General features: G+C 35.8%; 1 protein-coding gene across 2 annotated transcripts in view; it reads right to left on the reverse strand.

Annotated features, from left to right (window-relative positions):
* Positions 1 to 579: 579 nt before the first annotated feature.
* ANGPT1 (angiopoietin 1) overlaps positions 580 to 24037 on the reverse strand; it is a 163014-nt gene continuing 139556 nt past the window's right edge. For both annotated transcript variants that reach the window (XM_052704682.1, XM_052704683.1), the window contains exons 8-9: positions 14772 to 14902; positions 580 to 3007 (exon numbers count right to left, since the gene is read on the reverse strand). In XM_052704682.1, coding sequence (XP_052560642.1) covers positions 2847 to 3007; positions 14772 to 14902 — 292 coding nt within the window. In that variant the 3' untranslated portion in view covers positions 580 to 2846. The remainder of the gene's footprint in view (positions 3008 to 14771; positions 14903 to 24037) is intronic.

The raw sequence follows: 24037 nt of genomic DNA on the forward strand, positions 1-24037 counted from the left end.
CAAGGGGCAATGGGCACAAAAATGTGCTTTTATAAATCTATTTCTCAAAGTTTTTAAAACTATAATAAAAAGCTAGTTTGGTCTGAATTCACAAGCTGATTTAATAGGAAACTGAGAAAATGGGGAAAAATTCACTAGTCATCAAATTGGACCCCTGTAGTATTAAAAGGCGTACAAATGGAGCAAGAAGCATCGCTGGTGAAGGGATCAACAGAAATTTGTCAAAGGGATGATAAAAAACATACCAAAGGACAAAAGAAATAGGCAGCACAGTGCTGTTTGTATCGCTGCACTAAAAAAAGAAAATAAATCTTATTTTAAAGACTGTTAGAGTTGTATGGTCTGAACTTAAAATGAGAGAAATACAGTTTCATTAGTTTAATTGAGAAAATGGACTGCAACATGTTTTTTAATTCAATAGCGTACACTTATTTCTGGATAAACTATAATTAGACTCTTTTCCTATGCTTTGAATAAATTTGTTAATGTTTCTTAGAGGGAAAGATGGTGGTTTGTAAAATATTGTCAGCCTGTCACATAAAGGCATGCTCAAAGTAAATGAAATCACAGAGTCTGCAATTTTAAGAAATGTTTTATTATAAAGGATAGGAAATCAAATCCACTTTTTTTTTTTTTTTTTTTTTTTTTTTTCCCCAAACCAAGATAAATAAACAGTAAATATCATGCTGCTGATTTTGAATGTGTTTTGCTTTTTGCATTACATTCTGCAAAAACTGCCTTCCAAATGTGGAGACTAGGAAATATATATCTGTTGAGAACACAGTTGAGGATGGACTTCAGTCTTTGCACATAAATGAAGAACATTTCATAAAACTGCTGGAAACTGAGACAAAGCAGCCCTGTGAAGAAACTGCTGAGCAAGGAGTAGTTTGGTAACTTATTCAGCAGAAAACAGCAAATTAACCCTTGTGCAGGATTATTTCAAATATATATATAAATATATACAAATACACAAAAGGAAAGAGCTTCCCACTTTAAAAAAGCAAACATCAAGTTGTAGCAAAACCAGAGAACCTTGTGGGCTTTGTGTTCTTTAAGAAGGGATGTTTAAAAAATCCAAGCTCTTTTTTTTTCCATTCCATTAAAATAAACTGCTAAAGGAAACAAAAGTTTCTCTGCTAACGTATTTGATCTTCATTTTGCCTAATTTCATTAAGAGTTTAACAAACAAACAGCTTAATCAACAAACAGACAAGCACAATCACCACATTCAAATTATAAGCATGATCTTGGTCCCAGTTTAATCAATAGAAATGTTACTTTTGATTTAAATGGGAGCAAGGTCAAGCTTGCTTTTTTTTTTTTTCTTTTTTTTTTTTTTTTTGTATAGCAGAAGTAGAATGAGTACAAGCTTCTTTCCCAGATTTACTTTATTCACATGATTAAATCACAAGGGACTATGGGCAACCTAACTACTTTTTTGATTGTTATGACAGGGACATTATACTTACCTATAGCTGAATTATGTATCTCTCCACACAACTCTGAAACATTTTAATACAACAGAATTCCTTGTCTTGACTGTAGAAAACTGTAAGTAGTCTTCTAAAGTTCTTTAATACTTATATTCTCTTGAGGTTTTATGCTCTTTGAGTAGGGTCAGGGCTGCATGTACAAATTAAATGACCATCACAGGAAATATACATGCTATTTACATTTCACAATTCCTTTTTTTCTACACAGATCGATGAGTATTTTTTATAGTTGTAGCCTAAGCACTGAGAAGAACTGGCATGCTTTTGATACTCACAAAAATGTAATAATACAGTGAAAAAATGAAAATTTAGTATAAACGTAAAATAATTAATCATAAATTGTGCACATGCAAGGATATTGTACAATGAATTCATTGACTTAAGCCAAGCATTTATGTCATTTTTTATATAACCTAGCAATTTGCCTTCCTGTGTACTTTCAATGGAAATATTCCATGCAAAATCCTATATTTTCTTTAGGATAATATTTCACAGTCTCTTAACCTTTCATCAATTTCTATATGTGACATTCAGACCTCCTTTAATGAAAGAAGGGAAAAGGCTCAAAATTCATCTACGTTTGTTATCACGCTATAAATCCTAGCTCAGAGATTATGCCAATTACCTCTACAGAGCAACTGATTTATGCTTCTTACCCTTATCATTCTTCATACATTTGACTCAGTTTATTTATGAGAAACGTCCTTCAAAGACTTAATAAAAAATAATATTAGCACAAATCATTGGACTCTGGGATTAACATAAATCATTCATTTATTCAAATTCAGTTCATTTTAGAAAAATGATATTTGGAGTGGTCACCTTCAGTTCTTTAACATGAGTTTTAAAAAAGGAGTCTCTATAATTATTTTTTTTTTCATAATAGTGGCATTTCATTTTTAAAAAGCATTCTTCTTAGTGGACCTAAGAGTTTCATAGTTTCAAATTCTGATGCCGTTGTTGAATAACCTGGTATGTTTTTTGCATGTTTTATATATATATACATATATATTTAAGAAAACAACAACACTGCCAAAAAACAACAACATAAAAAGCCCACCACTAACTGACAGACATTGGATTCAGTTAGAGGATCTGGATTCAATTGTTCTTCTCTGGAAAAACTGCAGACACTTTCTTCTAAACCAAGCCTCCCCAAGCCATCAAGACATGGGGTTACTGAAGGGCAGTTTTTGAAGGCTACTGAGTGACAATGAAGTGACTTTGCAGCATCCCTATCCCTGTATGTTGTTTTCGTGAAGCCCTTCACCGTTTACCTCAGACAGTGATAGTAGGGCTGCTGAGGGCAGTGACTTTCTGGTTTGTTCTCAGATCCACCACTGAAAGCTTTTAAAAGTCCAAGGGCCGAATCATCATGGTGGTGGAACGCAAGGAGTAGCTGGGGCCTTTGAAGTAGTGCCACTTGATACCATTGAGCTTTCCATGGTTTTGTCCAGCTGTATAGAACATCCCATTGAGATTGGAGGGGCCACAGGCATCAAACCACCAGCCTGAAAACATAAAAGAAAAACAATTATCTGCAAGGCTAGAAAGAGACTAAGATTACTTCCATTTTATAAGTTTAGCTGATTAGCAACTTCTGGCATGAACAAGCTCATAAAGCTCACAAAGAATCCTGGAATAAGAGATGGTGAGGGCAGTTTTCTGTAGCCAGCTGTGCTGGAGAATACACTGATTTACAGATCCGGAAAAGTATTTAACACCTGTTTGTATACAATGAATGTGAAGCAGGAACAATAAAGACAAACCGTTTTGCATGTTTAAACAGTAATACAGTTAATCCAATTCATGTAAACATACCATAATAAGACAATAACTCACAAAGAGTTTGCATAATTTTACTTATTTGGTTACTTTGAATATAGGTATGATTTAATTACTGGTATTTTTCTTGTTGCTTTGACTGTGATTTTTCTACTGCTCAGAAAATTTATACTTAGTTACAGTAAGATGTTCTTGGCTAGCATAGATTCTGAATATGGTTGTGCTGTGCTGTTATTACAGTATTGGTATGAAATATAATTAGTTTTCATAATGGTGTACATTGAGATAAACAGAATACCCATGCATGGACAGATGGTTTAGTTGCTTCATGTGGTAAGGTGTCAGAATGGCCAACTTCAATCAATGTGAATTCACCACCCACACAGTTTGAGCATGAACAGTTGCATTCAATCCCAGATTTTCCTACTGCTTTGAATGTAAAAAATATATACAGTCTCAAGCTTCCTAAGCCACACTTTGAAATTTGCCTAATACAAAAACTTTGGGGTCGTTAGTGTCAGGAAAGTCCTACCTCAGATCCGTTTGAGATTTGTTCACTTCTCTCTCCAAGTTCTCATCTGGACTTAGAGAACTGACAAATGTCCATTCAAATTTAAAGAACCAAAATGTTTTTTTTAGGCTCTCTATTTACTTGTCTGCAGGTAGCAGAATATTGTTAGTTAAGTGACTATCACTGACTAAGAAAAGTTATTACAAAATACAATTGATTGGTATCATAAGTAGGATTAGAAGGTGCTGTCTTCTCTGCGCTTCTATCCTGCCTGTTTTTTCCCTGCTCCTTCCTCCCTGACCCTTTGAACTCCGAGTGCAGTCTCATCTATTTTATTCTTTCAGAAACACAGGGCAAGAAAAGTCTTCCCCAGCTCTTGTGCTTCCAGACTGTTGTTCCTGAAGTAGTATTGTGAGACTGTTCTGAAAAGTGAGGTGATGTAGATTTTGGAAAAATATAAAAATAGATAAAAATAGATATTTGCTTTTTGAAAACAAAACACCAGTCTGGTTTGCAGAATGATTTCACGAACTGTTGAGCAGGCATAAATGAAGGAGCAGTAAACTGCTCCTGAAGGAGCATCTCCCCTATGAAGAAAGGCTGAGTGAACTGGGTCTGTTTAGCTTCGAGAAAAGACAACTGAGAGGGGATCTAATCCAGGTTTATAAATATCTGAGGTGTGAGGGCCATAGTGGTGAGGCCAGTCTCTTTTCAGTGGTATGTGGAGACAGGACAAGGGGAAACAGACATAAGCTGCAGCACAGGAAGTTCTGCACAAATGTGCGCAAGAACTTCTTTACAGTGAGGTGACGGAGCACTGGAACAGGCTGCCCAGGGAGGTGGTGGAGTCTCCTTCTCTGGAGATGTTCAAGACCTGCCTGGATGCCTACCTGTGCGACCTGCTGTAGGGAACCTGCTTTGGCAGGGGGTTGGACTCGATGATCTTGGAGGTCCCTTCCAACCCCTACAATTCTGTGATTCTTTGAATCTGAAACTGAGAAGTTAGGTCTAAAAAGAAATGCAACAGTTCAGCAACTTTTCAGCCTGAGATTTCTGGCAAAGAAAATGCATGTAGAGCAATACCTGCACCTTTGTGAGTGCTTTGTTAACAGAGCACTGACAATAAACCAGAAATACTTATCAAGTACTTGTGAATATTACTAACAGTGATGGAGTTTTTGTGGTTGAATGCAGAAAATTCAAACTTGCTATGAGCGCAGCTTTTGTTGCACATTGTATGCAAAAATATCATCTTGCCTTTAGACTTCTGTAGTGAAGATATGCTTATATGTCTTTAACCAGAAGAGAAAATGGGACAAGTGGTAAAAAAGCGATTCTTCAGATCTATTTAAGTAGATGCTTTAAGATGAGATTAACCAGTAACCTCACTTAATTACATTCCCAAGATGTCCAATAATAGAAGAACTCTAAATTAGTTAACTGTGATAAAGACATCAAATGCAGTGAGAGTATCCCACTCAAACTACTTGTATGTTTTAGAATGGAAGAGCCCTGAGCAACATTTGCAGCATCCCTTCTGTATGAATTTGATGATTTGCCCTGCAGATCCCATGAGCCCTGAGGTACCAAAAAGCAGAAGTTACCAAAAAACCTACACAAAATTCGTTTTTCAACAGTATGAAAAGTTGAAACACTTTCATATTAAGGTGAATTTTAGATTGTAAGGGGAATTTGAGTTTTAAGGAAAACTCTAAACAACATAAAACTTGGCAACAGTGTGATTACAGAACACAAATTGACAAAGATAAACTAGGTGACATGCTGACTCCAGTGAAGTTAGTGGGAGTTTTGCAGAATATCTTGATAGGAATGTATATATTATTTTTTTCTGCAATACCTTACAGAATATCTATGTAATATAGTGGGAAGATGCCTGGTTTAGACTGAGAAAGGCAGAATGAATTCCCAGGCTGCAAAGAGCTAATACTCCCAATGCCAAGAACATATTGACCTTGGTGGTTAGAAGCTCTATTTGTCATAAAGATTTGTGCAGCTTTTCTTCATAGTAAGCCCAATAGTCTTCTTGAATCTTCAGTACAGGTTTTACACATATTTCCATATAACTTTGTTGTACTGAATACTTGCTTTTACTACTTTTATTTCTTCAAGCAAATAAAGACATGAAGTTTAGGTAATGGCTGTTACTCTTGATGGCTAGATTCTTGTTGCTTTAAAAAAGTCATCCCAGCATTATAAGTTGTCCAGGACCCCCTGCAAAACTATTTCAGACACCAGTAAAGGCAAACAATGCTTATCTAATGAGAGGCTACTGAACTCCATGAGTGCCAGTGTGGACCGAAGTACAGAATTTTAATTTTCAGTGTGGCTCCCACTAAATTCTCCCCAATAAATTCTGAAAACAGAATTAAACTGTGAGAAGCTCCTTTTAGTAACGGGTGCTGCCCTAGTGAATCTTCCAGTATCCTCCTACTGACAGAGAACCTTTTATCAATCTGTAATGAACACACTTACGAGGGTATGCTAAACCATACCCTACTACTATTGATAAAATACTGGCAGCAATTAGCCTATAGATTTAGTGTTTACACTGTTCTTTGTATTCAAATTCATATAATTTATGCTTCCAGCCCTGTAAAGTAATTTCTTAGATTTTGGATTATACTTAGTGGGGTTTTTTTTTTTCAGAAGTAACACTTCATAGTGAAATCTTAAGGGAAGAATTTATGCCAGATAAATTCTGGCAGACCTCTGTTTGAATACAATTGACCTCCCTTTGATTACAGTGATATACCTAAGGGGGTAATAAGTAAAGAAAGAGAAAGCTGTACAGATGATGTTTTACTGTAACAAGAGTATAATCTTGTAGAAACTTAAGACAAAGTTAAATAGAGAAAATCTAATCCTCATTTTTCAAAGCTGGAACACAGATGCAGTTGAGTTCTGTTTACAGTGCTGGGATGAGGATATGTCAAGCTGTGCTAGATACCATTTCATTCATCTTAAAGGAACTGCAACAGATGCATGAACTGACTTTTTAGGGAGAAGGTTTTCTGCAATGCTGTTCAAAATTGTGTTAAACAATGAAATGATTCAAAGATACATAGGATTTTACAAATATTTTGTGTGGACCACTTAATTCTCACATTGCAGACTTTTAATCAATTACTTCTTTCAAAATATGTTTTAATGAGCATTTGTTTTTCTTGCTGTATTGGATTTGTTTGTGAGGCCGTTCAATTTTTTAAAAAGATTTTTCCTAATACTGCATCAAGATGCTAGCTTTCCTTGCTTGTATCTTTCTTTTAAAAAACAAACAAACAAACAAACAAAAAACCAACAACTTTTCCCTTTATTTATTTGCTTTTTTTTTTGCTTTTTTTTTTTTTTTTCCCCCATTTGATTATTTCTTTGTGTCTTCCCGTGTAGTCCTCTAAAAACTCTTCACTCCCCATAGGGTCTCAGATTATCACAAAACTTACAAGTGCGTGTCTCAACACCAAAGTAACCATATTTGGATAAATGCAATTGAAATGTTTTGGTTTGGTTTGGTTTGGTTTTCCTACAAACTAAATTTTATAGACTGGGGAAAGAGGAATAGAAGCAGTGCCTTTCTTGGTAGCTATGATGAAATGGGGGAACATAAAACTGAAGTACCTAAAAGAGATATCTGCAACACTGGCCAGTGCAGCAAGCAAAGCAGCTCCAGGGCTGTGAGACAATCTGAAACAAGGAAAGACTCCCAATAGTTAGATGCTAGCTCATTTCCTGATTTCCACAGGATTTTTCTCTACTGAAGAATCTTGTTTATGTTTCACTACAAAGTAATGGATTTCCCAAATGAGCATCAAGACCATTTGGAATAGCAGTAAGATTTTAACCTCAGATATAACTTTTGGCAATGATTTCTGACACTTGAATCATGCATACGGATCATGAAAAGTAGACATTATGAGAAATAATAGTAGAAGAAAGATATTAAAGTGACTAATGAAGTGATAAAGAGGAGGCTTTCACAAGAAGGTTAAGAAAGATTTTACTTTAGAAACACAGGTAGTTTCTTCAAGCTGCTGTCAACATCAGTTGCTTACTTACTAATGTGAAATGAGGATAGTCTTACAGTCTTCTGTGACTAACCCATTTTTAATAATTTTCTATTATAATTAGTAATTTTTCTACCAGGAATGCTATCATCTCTGTTCACAATAACAATCCTTAGGTCATAAAGTATATTGTCCAAACAAATAGTAATTTAGATGTTACATTGCTAGATTGTTTGAAAGTAAGCTATAAAAATAAATATGAATCACTCTTGTAGACAGTTGCTCTTCTGGAATAAAGCTCACTTATGTTTTGTGAAATCCTATGCACTATTCTTTAATTACCATTGCTGTTACCTCTGAAAAGTCAAATGTCATCATCTATTTTCTTTAAATAAATAAATTCTGAATAATTCAGTCATCTTAAACCACCTATCAGCCTCATAGACCTGCATTTACCATATCTTTAGTTGAATATGATTGTACATTGAGGTAATTTACACAAAACAAAACAAAACCCAACCTAATAAGGTAGTATTGCTCAAATGAGTAATGATATTACTAGAAAAATATACTGAAAATCTTTTATAATGGTTATCTGCTTTTATGAATACAATTTTCATATAGTAGAAATTTTGTTTTCGAAAGTAAAAACATAGAAAAGGCTTTTCATAGAAAAAGCTTTTTATTCTCCAATGTTAGCAACTTTATGTTGTTTGTTTTTGCTTGTATAAAATGTAATTAAACATGCATATTTGTGGAACTTTTTTTAGTAACCTAGTGATCATCAATTCACAAACGAACTGTAAATCTAGTGTGAATTGAGAGCTTCCTAATATTAACTTATTATTAACTTAATCTTAACTCTGATGAGAGACTATTAGTTGCTTTCTACATGCTAAAGGAAGAGATGTCTAAAATCTGAACTGCTGATAATCCTTTCTTTATTCTTCAGCCTTGTCTCTCCCTCTTGATTACTGTGAACATCTCTAACTTCAGTAAGATTCAAATACAGTCTGGACAATAATGTTCAAAATTTGAATGATACATTCTTATGATTTTATGGAACAAATGGATTCTATAAAACCAGTGTCTCTTTCTAGCCTTCTGGCTTTGTTCATAAAATTTTAGTGAATTTGGCAATAAAACCAATAAGAAAAATTTTTAATGCAGAAATACCTAATGCCTTTAATGTTTGGAAGACTATTTTATGAACTATTTCAATGTTTCCAATCTTTTCTTTCAGATAAGTTAGATGGTAATACTTAGGCTCTTAAAGTTTGTTCTTCCACTGATAACAGTAAAATATACCTTAAGGTATATTTGTAGCAACTTGGTGGACTCCAAAGAAGGTACTGTAAGGGGATTTATGTTTTCTTAGTCTAGAATACAGAAGACAGAAGGGAATTTCTAAAAATCTCAAATTTATAAGAAAGCTGCTAGGAAAAAAAGCATTTTTTTCAAAGGAGTGAAAGGAAGAATCCATTCTTTCCAGTAATAAAGGATAGAACAAAATGGGACTAAGCTAAATTGTCATAGACTTAGTTTAAACATCAAGAAAAACTTTCTGATGCTTAGTGTAGCCAAAATCAGCAACAGATTGTATTATAAGACAAAATCTTTATCATTAGAAATCTTGATGATGAATAGAAAGACAAAAATAAACGGTTTGAGAAGAACAGAAGAATCTGTCATGGGGAGGAAGGTTGTTTCCAGGCTTATTTTCTATTGTCTGTTAGACTGTTGGGTTGGTCAGACTATGACATAGATGTTGGTACTTGATACTCTGAAAATAAAATTAGAATTTAACTGTGAGTATATAGACATTAAGTCATTAAGTCATTATCATCATAAGTAATTATCTTTTCATATCAACTGAAAGATATACTTTGTTTATAATACTAATAAATTGTGAAGTAAAAATAATATGAAACTTGCAGACTGATGGACATGTTCTCATCAAAATACACAAATAGAACTAATTTATATGTCAGTCACTGCTTGGTTCTGCTTGTTCTCCTAATGCTTTATTACTATTGTCCATACTTAGCATTTATAAACATGGTAATATAATGATGATTTCTTAGTTATACGTCTAATGAGATACATCTAGCAAAAATAGCCGAAGGATCCTACAAGTATCTGCTGAAAGAGCTGGGGCTGCTCTTACAAGGATAAGCTGAAATCTGGGGCTGTTCATCCTGGAGAAAAGAAGGATCCAAAATGACTTGACGGCAGCCTTTCAATATCTAAAGGGGAGCTACAGGAAAGAAGAAGACAGACTCTTTAGCATGATCTGTGGTGATAGAACAAGGGGTAATGGCTTCAAGCTTAAAGAGGACAGATTTAGGTTGGACATAAGGAAAAAGTCTCTTACAGTGAGAGTGGTGAGGCAATGGAACAGAGATATGGAGGATGCTCCGTCCCTGGAGACTTTCAAGGCAAGTCTGGATAAGGCCCTAGGCAATCTGATCTAGCTGTGGATACTCCTGTTCATTGCAGAGGAGTTGGACTAGATGGTCTTTAAAGGTCCCTCGCACCCCTAAGTATTCAATGATTGTATGATTTCAACATTTCCAGCATAAATCAATGCAATTCCAATAACTTCATATCTACGTGGTGGTTATATGCCTCTGTCTACAAAATATTTGGTAGTATAAATGATTCTTCATGGATGGTGTTTTTGCTACGTAACATTTTTATGAAAACAACAATAAGTGGAACATAAACATTGGTTCTTTCCTACATAAATGGACATATATCCTTGGGATTCACACCAGATAATTTCAAGTTGCACTGAGGTTACTACTTTCAAAGCTTTTGTTTTAAATAAAATATAACAGAAGCTGTATTTTTGTATTCTGACCGGATCACATACAGTCAGAGTTCTACATTTAAACAGGAATTTCCCTCCAAAAAAGATAAGAATCCTCTATATTTCTCTTGCCAGAGATTTGTAAAATTTGCCACTTGGAGAAACAAGAAGTAAAACAATAAATGCACCACTGTTTTGGATTGCCCATTAAGCAGTGTCTCACCAAATAGTCAAGAAATATACCAAGGGCTGTTAAATATATTCATGGGAAATGTCTCTGATTTAAGAAACCATTGAGATGCAGAAGATTGAGACTAGGGAAATGCACAGGGGGAGTGTTATTTTTTTGCATTGTTTTTACACCCATGTTGAGGTATCTACTGTTTACTGTTGCTGGAGACAGAAGACTGTAGATAAATGGGCCTCTATTTCCTGTCAATTAAAAAAAATCTAAATAATTCTATGCTTTTTCAGTCTTAGCTAGAGATCTAGAATCATATCACTTTGTCAAGCTTAATAAAAGATTAATTATGTTCTCATGTATCATCTGAAGTTAAATATCTGTGTAAACATCTCAGTTTGTCGCAAAGGCAAGCCAAACAAAGTATATTTAGACTTTCACTGTAGTCCAAGTTACTCTAAGTTACTCTAAGTTATATTGCAGTGCCTGTAGGCGATTGCACAAATAATTTCTGGGGCTCAGCTGGCAGGTGGTACCCTGCAGGATGCTCTAATTTGGCCTGATGCCAACAGATCTGATCCATAGATATTAAGTGCTCTTTCACTGCAAATCAATCTGAAGTTCCTTGAATACCTATCCAGTGCTTCTTTCTGAGGAGAATTCGTTACATTTAAAGTGTTGTATCTTACAAAAAGCTCTGCGTGTAGATCACTGGCATACTCTTCTAGAAATTTTCCAAGTTTTCCATAAAAAAAAACCAGCTAAAACATTTAACTTCTGTAAAAAGTTCACAGGAGTTGAGAATCCAGCTCATATGAGACCATACTAAAACTATTCTTTCAAATAAGTATTAGGATAGAGTCAACCAGCAGAACATGGCTCTCAAAAAGACAAGGAGCACAAAAACACAAAATTTTGTTGATGCTATATGATAATATGCTCGCTACTCTTTTTTTTATTCTGGGGGAGAAGGAGGGTAGAAAGGAGGAGAAAAAATATTTTTTACATAGACCAAATAAAACTGACAACAAGCGAGATCACAGACAGAAATGTGTGTTTTCCTTACATTTTTATTTTCAGCCTTGACTGTAACCGTATCACAGTTCTGAGCTTCAGCTTATCTCAGGCTTTATTCCTGACATAAATATATTCAGTTCACCTCATAGAGATAACAAGATCATCTAAACTGTCAAGATAGCAAGGATCCTGCCTTTGGATTTCGTATCATTCATCATTAATGTGCTGTCTGTGATGTTGCCAAAACTAACAGAAAGTCTGATAACTTTCAAAAAAAAAAAAAAAAAAAAAAGATCTTTTCCAAAGCCACTTTTGAATTGCTACTTTAATCAGTCTTCTTCTCTGTGGCATAAAACCGAAATCTACTCGTTAAACAGATGTTTTGGTATTTAATTCAATTTTGGATTGTTGCACAGGAATGAGAAAGTCTTTTTCAAAGAGTAAATCATAGCAATATTTGTTGAAGATATAAAGGGAGGTTGATTCATGTTCCAAAGCACGGCTGAGGTCTTTCTCTTCCTGAAGAACTACACCTTACTAAAGGCTGCATAGCTGCTTCAGTCACCTTTTTTCAAGGCCTAGTTGCATCTCCTTTTACACTTCAGACATTTGTTCTATCTGTGATTTCCTCACCCTCTGGTAATTCACCCCACTCCCATTTATTCCTTTTAGATGCTACCAGCATATTCCAATCTGTGGTTTTCCTGCTGATTTACGGGACTGCTACAGCAAAATATATGTGAATCTTTGTGGAATGGTTGTTGAACAGCAGGCTGACCTCAGTAGGGCATTGACCTGCCACATAAGTCAGGGTAGGAAAATAAACAAAACCCACCGATCCCAGATTTAGCTGTCTAGGAGCAGAGGTGGTTTTCAGATACATGAATGAATATGCACTTCAGCACAGACATAACTCCCATTTAGGAGATTCTCACTGGGCTCTGACCTGCCCTGGAAGTATTTATCCATTTAGCATGGTCTCTGAGGAGAAAGATAATAGTTTTAATTAAAATCAACTATTGACTTCTTACCCGCTATTTGCCCAGAAGTACCTTTTGCTACGCAAATGGGAAAGCACTCTCTGATCGCTTGTCTGCTGGAAGAAGTTTCATGAACTGACATTTAATAAAAAAATCAACTCCTTAAAGACTCTCCCACCTGGGTAATATCCAATTAGGAAAGAGAATGAGGAGGTAGGCTGTGCATTTGCTAAGAATTTCCACTAGAAAAATCATCTTCTGTTAAGAAGCGTTAATCTTAAGCGTTAAATATGCCTGAATGTGGCCCGAGCTAGATATACTCAGAGTGCCAGTAACCACAAATAATATCAGGTTTAAAGTCTGATTCAAAATACAGAATAATTTTTATGTTCCAGAGTTTTTTCCAAGAAAGTTAGAAATCACAGAGGGAGATTCTCAGAAGATCGGATGTGAAGATAAGAGCCTTTCTTGGTAATGCAGTCTATGAATCAAAGAATCACAGCACAAGATTTCTCCTTCAGTGCCGTCGAAGAGGTAAAAATGACCTTGCCCTTTCATACCGACTTGCCCATTCACTAACTCAGAATTAGCACCAATTTTAAGAGAAATTTCTGACTCTTTTGCAGGTCTTTAGGCATCTATATGAGGAGCTAACCTTGGATATTCCTCCTCCACATTGGAGGGAACAGATATCAGTTACATTTGCTATATTTACTGGTAGTCATATTGATTTCGTTCTTTCAGATACTCAAATGTTACATCTCTGTGATCTCCCCTCACCTCAGTTCCTCCCTCTTGTCTTCTGCATTTTGACTCTGCTCACTAAGGATTTGTTTTAAACATTATAAAACACCTAAGTGCTATGATTTGAGTCTACAAGTATGAGAATATAAGACAGAGAGCTGAATCTCAGTAGTTATTTCAATAATAGTATCACACAGGTCCCTAGATTGCATCATTATAGATGTCACCACTGCAAGCCATAGTCAAAACAGCAGTCCATGGAGTGGTGACATGAACTCCCTAGTGAAAAAAAGTACAAGAGCCATCCCTCAGAGGATAGAGTGATAGGAACTGTCTTTTGGGATAGGAAGGGTGTGATTCTTTTGGATTTTCTGGATTCCAGACAAACCATCAACTCTGAATGCTACATCACAATGCTGACAAAACTGAAGGTTCAAACTTCCAGAGTCAGTCCAGAGAAGAAAACCTTTCTCTTGCAACAAAATTAATGCTAGGCCTCATTTAGAAGACTGCAGATCACACTGCTAATTTTGGATGGACTCTCCTGCCACATTCACCGTACAATTTGGAAATATTTCCCATCTATTCTGCCCAATGAAATAACTGTGCGGGCAACATTTTCCTAGCAATGATGTCATCAAAGCAGCTGTGAAACAATGTTGTGAAACATCTGCTGTTGCAGATTGTTATGGGCCTAGTGTGCAGGTCCTTCCTGTTCACTGCTGGTGAGCATGCATAGATAGTGGTGGTGCCTGTGTTGAAAAATAGTGTTTTGTAGCTGAGAATTTGATCTACCAAATTGTGTTATTGTGCTTTTTGTATCTGCTGTAATTTCCATGGAAATAAATAGCAGACATTATTTTCAGAATGAAATATGTTTCTATTTCCCTACCCTTTCTCTCTTCTTTTTCAGAGGTATTTTTTTCCAGCATCTTATAAACATCTTTCCCCCTTCTTCATTTCTTTATTCCTTCCCTCCTTGCCTTTCTTACCTCAACAAGAAAGCTAACTTGTGCTTTCCCTATTGAATTTGTTGCCACAAATTTGTTGTGGGGTGTTGGCACTACCACACCGTACATGAAGAAAAGAGAAGAAGTAATAATAATAAAAGGAATTTTCACATAGTACTTACACATCCATGCATGCAACTTCATCCATATTTGCTTAAGGAAAATAGAGTGGACTCTCAACAATGTATTACATATTTTTAGAGTTGTACTCACCTCCAGTTAACATGAGAGCACATTTACACATGCAGTTGTCATTGTCAGCATCTTTTGTACTGAATTCAGCACCATGCAGGATCAGGCTACTCTGTTTTCCAGCTGTTCCACTATGACCTTTTAAATAAAGCCTGAAACAGCAAGAGAAAACAATCAATGTCACCAAAAGGAACCATAAAATATCAAGATCTCTTTGCATATGAAGTTTGCCCTGCACACAGTACATTCAGAAACTTTAGAAACATCTTGTGTTTTTGCTCAGTCTCTTCTTTTATTTTAGTAAAATGAGGACATTCAGTTTTTTCCAGTGTATCTGTAGTCCCTGCAGGACATAGTCCCTGCACCATGGCAGAATTGAGCACAGGGAATCCACCTTGGAAAGCATAAGAAAGTGGAAGGTGTCAAAGACAGGAAAGGGAATGAAAAGAGGTGCCCAGAGATCTGCAATACACTGATACAATGATTGAATATTTATGTAGCTGTTCTCTTTACATGATACAAAAACAGTTCTTCCTGCTAATGGTAATCATGTTATTCATCCCTATGCTTGAAAGGGTGTTTCATCAGTTTCAGAATTTTTAATTCCATCAGTTACATGACAAGCCAGGAACTTACTTCTGCCAAAGCTGTCTCTGAGTGATGAATGGAAAATAACTAAGAGTTCAAGCCACAGAAGTCTTAGTGATTTGCAGTGCTAAATATCTCTTTCCTTAAGGAGCCCTGTCAACTAGTTGAAAACACAACCATGACCCAGGAATCTAAGCCCAACTCCAGCAAGTAACGACAGCATTTGCATTGCTCAGCAACGCAATGCCCAAAGTCAAATGCACCAGCTACAAGGATGTTGAATGGGACACTTTTGTCCCACCAGAGAAACAAGAGAGGACACGGCTACGTCTGTCCTGAGTTCACAGCTACAGGGGCAAACACATGGAAATGCTGAGGAAAGAAAATAAGGTTGCATACAATGTTTTTCTTGCCTCCATGTAAGCATCTCTGGGAGACGGACATCATGAGGAGACTGACAATTGCAGCAAAATCTACTTCCTGCACATTGCTACATAAATCAAGCGTCTGGCTTGTAATTTTTTCATAAAACTTTACTGGAAAATGAGGGTATATTTCGCTAATAATGTCTTCATATACATGAAAAAGGAGACAGTATCTCAGAGTCTTCTGGAGAAATATGAAGCCATAATGTCTCCCAGGAGCAAGCCTTATCACTGGGGCCAGAGAAAGGGGAAGAAGCAACCTATACTTATCTCACTGAAGCTGTAAAGGAAGGAATACAGGAGGAATAGGGAAAACCAACAACATGATTTGGGATAGATTGCTTTACTAAGAGAAGGTGAGAAACAAGTTTCTTCTAGGGTTATTGAAGAAGGATATGTATATCTCCGAAATACTGAATGAGTAATGGGCTCAGAAGTAGAACTTAAGCTGTAAAACAGGAGATAAGTGACTTTCTAGGATTTACAGATGGAAGTCGTATCCTAGAAAAATGCCTTCCTAACTTCAACAAACAGTAAAAAAGAGCAGCAGTTATGATTCACTGATTGTGGTTACTGCCTCTCAGATTTTGTTCAGTTTAATCCAGTGACTTTGGATGAATAAAAAAGCAAATGCCTTAGACAGAATGTCATTCCTACTTTTGTTTATATGAAGATAGATAATTTGCTTCAAATTGATCATAGTGTCAACAGCAGAAGTGGGGAACATCCCTAACCCAGTCTATTATACAAAATTAGCAGTTAAGACATTGGCATCATTCAGCGATTGGAAGATGAATCTGTTTACGAGACATAAATTAATAAGATGCAGTTCTCCCACAGAACTTTGTGTTTGAAGATCTCCTTTTGAGAGGGAGGAGAAGGGACGTGCAGATACCATATGGCAGCTTTCCTTTACCAAGTACACATACTAGTTTAGTTGCACGCATCTATGGATGTTAGATCCACGCAAACCCAATCTCGTTAAACTTGTAATGGAACCTTGTTACAGAAAAGCATCTTCTCTGTATCCTAGTGAAGACATGTAGGAGGTTTATGCCGTATTGCCGAGACATCTCAAGATGTGGACTTATATAATTACTGCTTGGGGATCTAGAGAGTCTAAAATTCACACTTTCAGACTGGCTTAAACTTCACCTAATTTTCACTTAAATTCTTCCAATGTACTTATTTTCCATATTTAAACAATGGAAACAGTAGATGCTTCACCTTAATATATTAAAATAAAAAATTAAGAAAGACAACTGTCAGAACTATCTTTCCAACAGATACCTTCATTTGATTTTGATGCTGCTTGTCACCTGATCTGAATCTGATGATTAAATAACTTTAGGTTCAATTATTAGAGTAAATTTTATTTATAGATAAGTATATACACATATACATATAAAAATTCTTGGATTAGATGTAAATACTTTGCACAGTCAAATACTTTTGAATGCAAAGAAAGGATAAGGCAAATTGTAAGCCACAAGAAAAGATCACAAACACTCTAAGAAGCCTAACAAGGAACAACCAAAGAACAAAAGTACAGCAAGATCATTACACTATGCTCTTGTCCAATCACAGTGGCAATTATCCCATAATTGTAATGTTAGTCTATCAAAGCACGCTTTCTTTAGATAAAATTACATTAAGATCTGGCTTTGTTCATTGTTTCTTTGTTCCACATAAAGTAAAGGCTGGAATTGATCTCAACTTCATTCACTGGAATTTTGCCTTGTTTTGCAAGCTGTGCCTAATTTTTTGCAGAACAAAATAAACTTCTCGGAGGTTGTGTTGATAGAAAAATTACTTTTCACATGATATCTACAATCTGATTTCAAAATGCCACTATATCAGCAACACCAAAACTCACAGAAGTCTCATAAAGTCAGTATGAAAAGCGAATACTATTTACTTAAATCAGGAAGACAATGCTAGCCAGGTTTTTTTTTTAACGATCAACACTGTAAAACTTACTTAGTCCAATAAAAAATATTCTTATACTGTAAGAAAACACTAAAGAAAAAAAAATGTGTGTGTGGTGATGTGCAGTGTTTTCCCCAGTGGGGTAGGCATTAGAATTATTTACAAGCTCTTGCACTGATGTTTTATAAACATTCCACTCACAGCAGATTTAATCTTGCCAGTTATGTCTGACTTTCCCTGAACACCATAGACCTCCATGACTTAGCTCTAAACCTGAAGTAAGCAACTGTAGTAGGTTTACCATACTACAGCAGTGAAAAGATGAGCCATATTCTGAGGCTACAAGATAAACAGGTTAAAAAGTGTGACAGTGGCCAAAAAAGAGAACAGCTTTAGTAAGGCCCCCATAACATCCTTCTCTCCAAATTGGAAAGATATGGATCTAAAGGGTGGACTGTTTGCTGGACATGGAACTGGTTGCAAGATTGTACCCAGAGAGTGGTGCTCAATGGCTCAATGTCCATATGGTGATCAGTGACAAGTAGTGTCTCTCAGTTGTCACTACTGGAACCAGTGTTCTTTAATATCTTCATCAATGACATCAACAGTAGCATCGACTACATCTTTAGCATGTTTGTGGATGACACTAAGCTGTGTGATGCAGTTGACACATCAAGGGATAGGATGTCGCCCAGAGAGACCTAGACAGGATCAAGCAGTGTGCTGAGGTTAACCTCATGAGATTTAACAAATCGAACTGCAGTGTCTTGCACCTGGGTCATGGCAACCCCCGCTATTGATAAAGCTGGGGAACAAAAGGATTGAGTGCAGACCTGCCAAAAAGGACCTGGAGGTATTGCTGAATGGTAAACTGGTCATGAACCAGTAATATGTCCTTGTAGCCCAGAAAGCCAACCGTATCAAGGACTGCATCAAAAGAAACATGGCCAGCAGATTGAGGAAGGCAATCTTGCTCCTCTCCTCTACTCTGGTGAGAACTCACCTGAGTACTGTGTCTAGATGTGGAGTCCTCAGTACTGGAGAGACATGGATTTGTTAGAGCACGTCCAGAGAAGGGCCACAAAAATGATCCAAAGGATGGAATACCTCTCCTATGGGGACAATCTGAGAGAGCTGGGGCTGTTCAGACTGTAGAAGAGAAGGCTTCGAGGTGGCCTGATAGCAGCCTTTCAAATATATAAATGGAGGGTAATAAGTAAGACGGTAACAGACTCTTTAGCAGAGTCTGTTATGATAGGACAAAAGGAAATGGTTTAAAACTAAAATAGGAAATTTAGACTGGATATGAGGAAACAGAGTTATATGGTAAGAATAGTGAAGTACTGGAATGGGTTACCCAGAGAGGTAGCAGATGTCCTGTCCTTGCAAATTTTGAAGTCCAGCTGGATGGGGCTCTGAGCAGCCTGATCCAGCTGTAGATGTAGGGATCTGTTCCAACTTAAACAATTCTATGATGCAGTGATTCCATAAAGTGGGAATATTTTGCTAAATAGCTTTCTACCTAAATTGGTGTTGCCAAAAGAGTTCGGAATACATGATACAGTAAAGTTGGCACTACACTGGGTCAAAACTTAGGCTGAAGTAAAACAAAACTGATACTGAAGCAGCTGATTATTCTGCTTCTGAACTTCCATTCAAACCATATGTGTCACAGTCAACATGATGTGAGATTAGCACATCACTGTCCTTCACTAGAGAGCGATGATTCTGCTGGCCCTCAGTCAGCAGTAGGTTTCTTATAATTTAGGCTTAGTTAAGTTTTTACTGATAACAGAATCAAATTGGTAGGATTGAATCTTTAAAAGAAGCTCTGTATAGCTATCAGGACAGAATTGCCCTGATTTAGAAAAGACAGTGATTAAGGGTGGAGTTCTTGCTTGTACTTATAAAAGACTAAGGAAAAGAAGTCAAAGATAAAAAAGGAAACTCGTTTTCCAAACAAAAGTTTAGGGGCAGTTTCGGGATGCCTGCCTTCCCAATTACTCACTGCAGGGAAGTTCTGAAGATCAAGAACAGCGTTTGAAACACTTCTTAGTTTTACAGTTTTGGCAAAAAAAGCAAAGTTGTGGTGAAATAAACAAGAAGCCTTCATCTATATACAACAAAATTAAAGTAGCAACAAATAAGCATTGGCAAATAAATATGAGTAAACAGGACTAAGTAAAACGCTAAGTGTGTATATTGAGTTATAAGGACATCTGATGACTTTCCTATGAAATTTTAAGATCATAATGAAGAGCACAGCAGATGATGTTACTTATTTACAGAAAAGCAAATTTGTTCATTAAAGTACCTTAGGAAAGACAGCATACTAAGGAAAAGCAATTGTTATGTCTTATGTAACGAGTGTTAGAAATTCCCTCTGCATTTTTTCCATGTGACTACTCTTGCAATAGCAGCAAGGGATCTATGTAAACAGAAGGTGAGGAAGAACTCTTAAACATACTTTGCTTTCCACCATTCCTAGTATTGGACACATTTCCTCTATCTCCAGTCTCTCGAAAGCAAAGGCAATAGCTTCAAGTTGCGCCAAGGGAGGTTCAGGTTGGATATCATGAAAAAATTATCCTCAAGAAGAGTGGTCAAGTGCTGGAACAGGCTGCCCAGGAAGGTAGTTGAGTCACCATCCTTGAAGGTGTTCAAGAAAGATTTAATTGTAGTATTAAGGGACATGGTTTGGTGAGAAAATGTTTGTGGTATGAGAATGATTGGACTCAATGACCTTGGAGATCTCTTCCATCCTTGATGATTCTATGATTCTACATTATATTGTGTGGAAAGAATAATTCTAAAAAAAGTTACACAAACATCCTAGGGCAGCCTGAAAAAGTCATTTCAAATTTACACCAGAAACTTCTTTTGATCACTTTGCTTAGATCACTTGAATACACAAGAATACACAGCTGAGCTCTTTTCACAACTTTTGATAAGATTAATAGATGAACCCGGAATAATTCCAGATGATGTCCAAAAAGAGCATTACTGAAAAATGTTCTTATGAAAATTACATCATACATAATGAGACCTTAGAAGATCTAAAAAATAAATGCAATCATAAATCCTTGTGTGAAGATTGTGTGTTAAATGTTATTAATGGTCAAGGAAACTATTACTGTTTTTCAGTGTTTGCTTATAGAGCACTTGTCTTCAATTTTTTTTTATTTTTTTTTTTAATGGAACTAGTGAGAGGTCAGTGTCTCCCAGAATTGAGATATCAGCTTTCGTTCTATAATTTTTTCCTGAGTCTCCAGAAATCATTAAGTTCTTTGTTTAGAGCAGTCTGTCAGTGAAATAGTTAGGATGTCTGTAAGTCTCACGCAGCTTTGTTGGTCAATAATACACATTTTGTATATCAATAATTAACTCCCAGACATTAGCTCCCAAAATGCTTTTTTTATGGACATACTGCGCATGAAGCATTAATAGTAACTGTTATCTCTGAATAGAAAAAAAATACCAAAAAACTTTTGTAATAAAGTTGTATTTCAAATACTTGATAAATAATGTGATAAATAATCACTCTAAGGAAAATCTGCTGTGACTGAGATTGAAACTGAAAAGTCTGCCAACATGCTGTTAAAAATGCAGCTAGACAAAATATGTTAATGATCTAGAAGGCCTAGTATTCAACTTTTTCAGTATTTAGTACTCTCACTTAAGGATAAGGAGAAACATTTCTGAGTACATTTGTGAATTCAGGGGAAACAGTCTCTGCTGAAGAGAATGAACCATCTGTGGTGATCAGGTAATCTTCTGTGAGCTTGAACTGTTCTGAGTTGCAGAGTGCAAGGCATTATAGTTGGTGCTTTTGTCCTTCAGATTAGAATTAGGTTGCCTGGGCACCCGTTTGCATCCTTTTTCTGTTAGAAAAAATCTTCTTAAGCATAACCTACATTTTCAGGGAAAAATGTTTAATTTATGTTTTAATACAGCAGTAAGTACTATCCTTGTAAAAACAATCAAAATTAAATATAATATTTCATCACAAATAAGGATTGTTTAACTAACAGGAACTTAACAGCAGATGAGATAAGTAAGCATTAAAAGAAAATTAAAAGCTACTTAAAGAATGGAAAATACACTAGAGAAATTAAAGAAACAATAAAAAATTCAGTCAACACCACTATTACACAACTTTGAGCTGCTGCTAATCCATTTATTTAAACTGCAAGAACAATTCAGAACAATTCACATTTATTGCTGCCCATCCTAGAATGATACAAAAGTATCAGAAGCATGAAGAACAAGATTTCCAAAGCTGATGTCTGACTGGAGAAAAACACAAATGTAAATATAAAAAATAACGGAATTCTTCCAAATCTTAAATTTGGTTCAAATTGTGCGACTGTTTAAGTAGTAAATTTGTGGATTCTTTATTTAACTTTATTGGACTCCTGGTAGAATTTGTAACTTTGCAAACAGTAGACATGATGGTTCTGTAGAATGTAAAAAAACCTAAATAATGGAATAAGTAGCTCTGAGAACTTCAACAGATTTTTAATTTGGCTCTGAATATTCTTGTGGTCAGCACATGTAAATAATTTCCTCCCACCATCCCTTAAGAAAAGTGTAAGACAAGATGACCTCTGTATTTTTTCCTCTGCGGCTCTGTAGCAATGACTTAATGTTGCAATGATTAAACTTGACATTACTGCAACTCCTGCCCATTCTTCTGTTGAGGCAAGTGAAATATGTCAGCTGTTTATAACATAAAAAATATTAATTCAATATATCCCAACAAAGAACATGTATATTTCAATTTTAAGGATAAGAAGGTAATATAAAATACAGCAGTAAATGAATATGAACAATTTTCCTATAGAATTCCAGTACAGCCTATGGGACATCAAACACTACAGGGTAGGTAGATACTTTGTGGGACTGCAAACCATTGAGAAAAAACCTTGTTTCCTCTCTGGAAAGCCAGTGCTACTTCTAGTTTGTGCGCCACACACCTGACAGATCAAAGGAGGGGAACCGATAAAAGGGAAGGTTTCAGATGGTGCAGGATGAGGGGGTGAGTGTTGGCTAATAACTGAGCCTTGAAAAAGTAACAGAGCTACACATTACAGCAAACTGTGCAGGCACCCAGCGGGCTTTTCTACGGTGTTGGATGTAACCATATAGAAGTAATATAACAGATTTTGCCTTTTCCTATATTAAATTTCATTGGTAATTGACTCAAGTGCTGTATAACTTGCGACAAGATACAGTGACCAGGGATAATTAAAATATACCCAGATTTATTGCCATACAAATTTTTCCTACCACAAGGCGGACGGCGTGCCATACCACTGTGTATAGATAAACTGTGCTTTGTCACAACTTACAGAAAATGTTTAAAATACACTTTTTTCTGGACAGTGAACAAGCAAACATATGCTTCTAATGCTTGAAATACATGCTGCAGAAGCCACAGAAACAGTCACTGAGGCAGTATAAGCTGCTAAGTTTGCAGCTGATGTCAGTAACATGGTGGTGATGGAGAGGAAACATACGGCAACACTCAGTTTTCCTGCAAGCTGGGACGGAAGCATATTTAAAGGCTACTATGACAATGATGTGTTGAACAGAACTAATTCCCTCTACTCTAATCTCTCACCAAATGCAGCACAAAAGAGATACATTAATCAAATACTACAAATTTCTTTTAAAAATGTTTTTCAACACAATGCTTACAAAAGCAAAATCATTCACAATATACTTTGGTGAAAATCTAAAATGGAGCTTTTCATTTATTAAATTCATTATTTTCTTATTCATGAAAAGTTAAAATCATGCTACTGTCCCACCACCTAATTAAATACTAAGATTTCCTACTGCTGCAGAAACTGCCACTTTTGTGATAATTAATCTCTGTATAATAAATACCATGTTCATTTAGAAAGTATAGAGATTATTTGTATTTTCAAACTTGAAATATTATGTAAGCACTGAACATGTAGTATGATGATAATACAAATTGTTTTGATAGCACTAAAAATGAGTGAACATCTTAAAAAATAATAATAATTAAAAAAAAAAAAAAAAAAACATAAAAAAAACAAAAAAAACCCACAAAGTTAGAATTTATCTGGACATCTGCCCAAGGCTTGGAAAGCCAAATTTACAGAAATTTGGTAAACTTAAAATTTAGAAATGTTTTTCTCCCAGCTCAAGTACAGTTTCTGGGTTTGGCTGAAGGCAACAGCAGAGGTGCCAAAACTGATTCTAAAGGGAATTGTCAGCACAGAAGAAACTCGTATTAGAAAAGTTTGAAAAGATTAAGTAAATTATAAATAAGTAAGCAGACCTCTTGCTGCTTATGTCTATTGATTGTGTATT

This window comes from Tympanuchus pallidicinctus, unplaced genomic scaffold (assembly GCF_026119805.1).
Source record: "Tympanuchus pallidicinctus isolate F22 unplaced genomic scaffold, pur_lepc_1.0 scaffold5, whole genome shotgun sequence".
Lineage (NCBI taxonomy): Eukaryota > Metazoa > Chordata > Aves > Galliformes > Phasianidae > Tympanuchus > Tympanuchus pallidicinctus.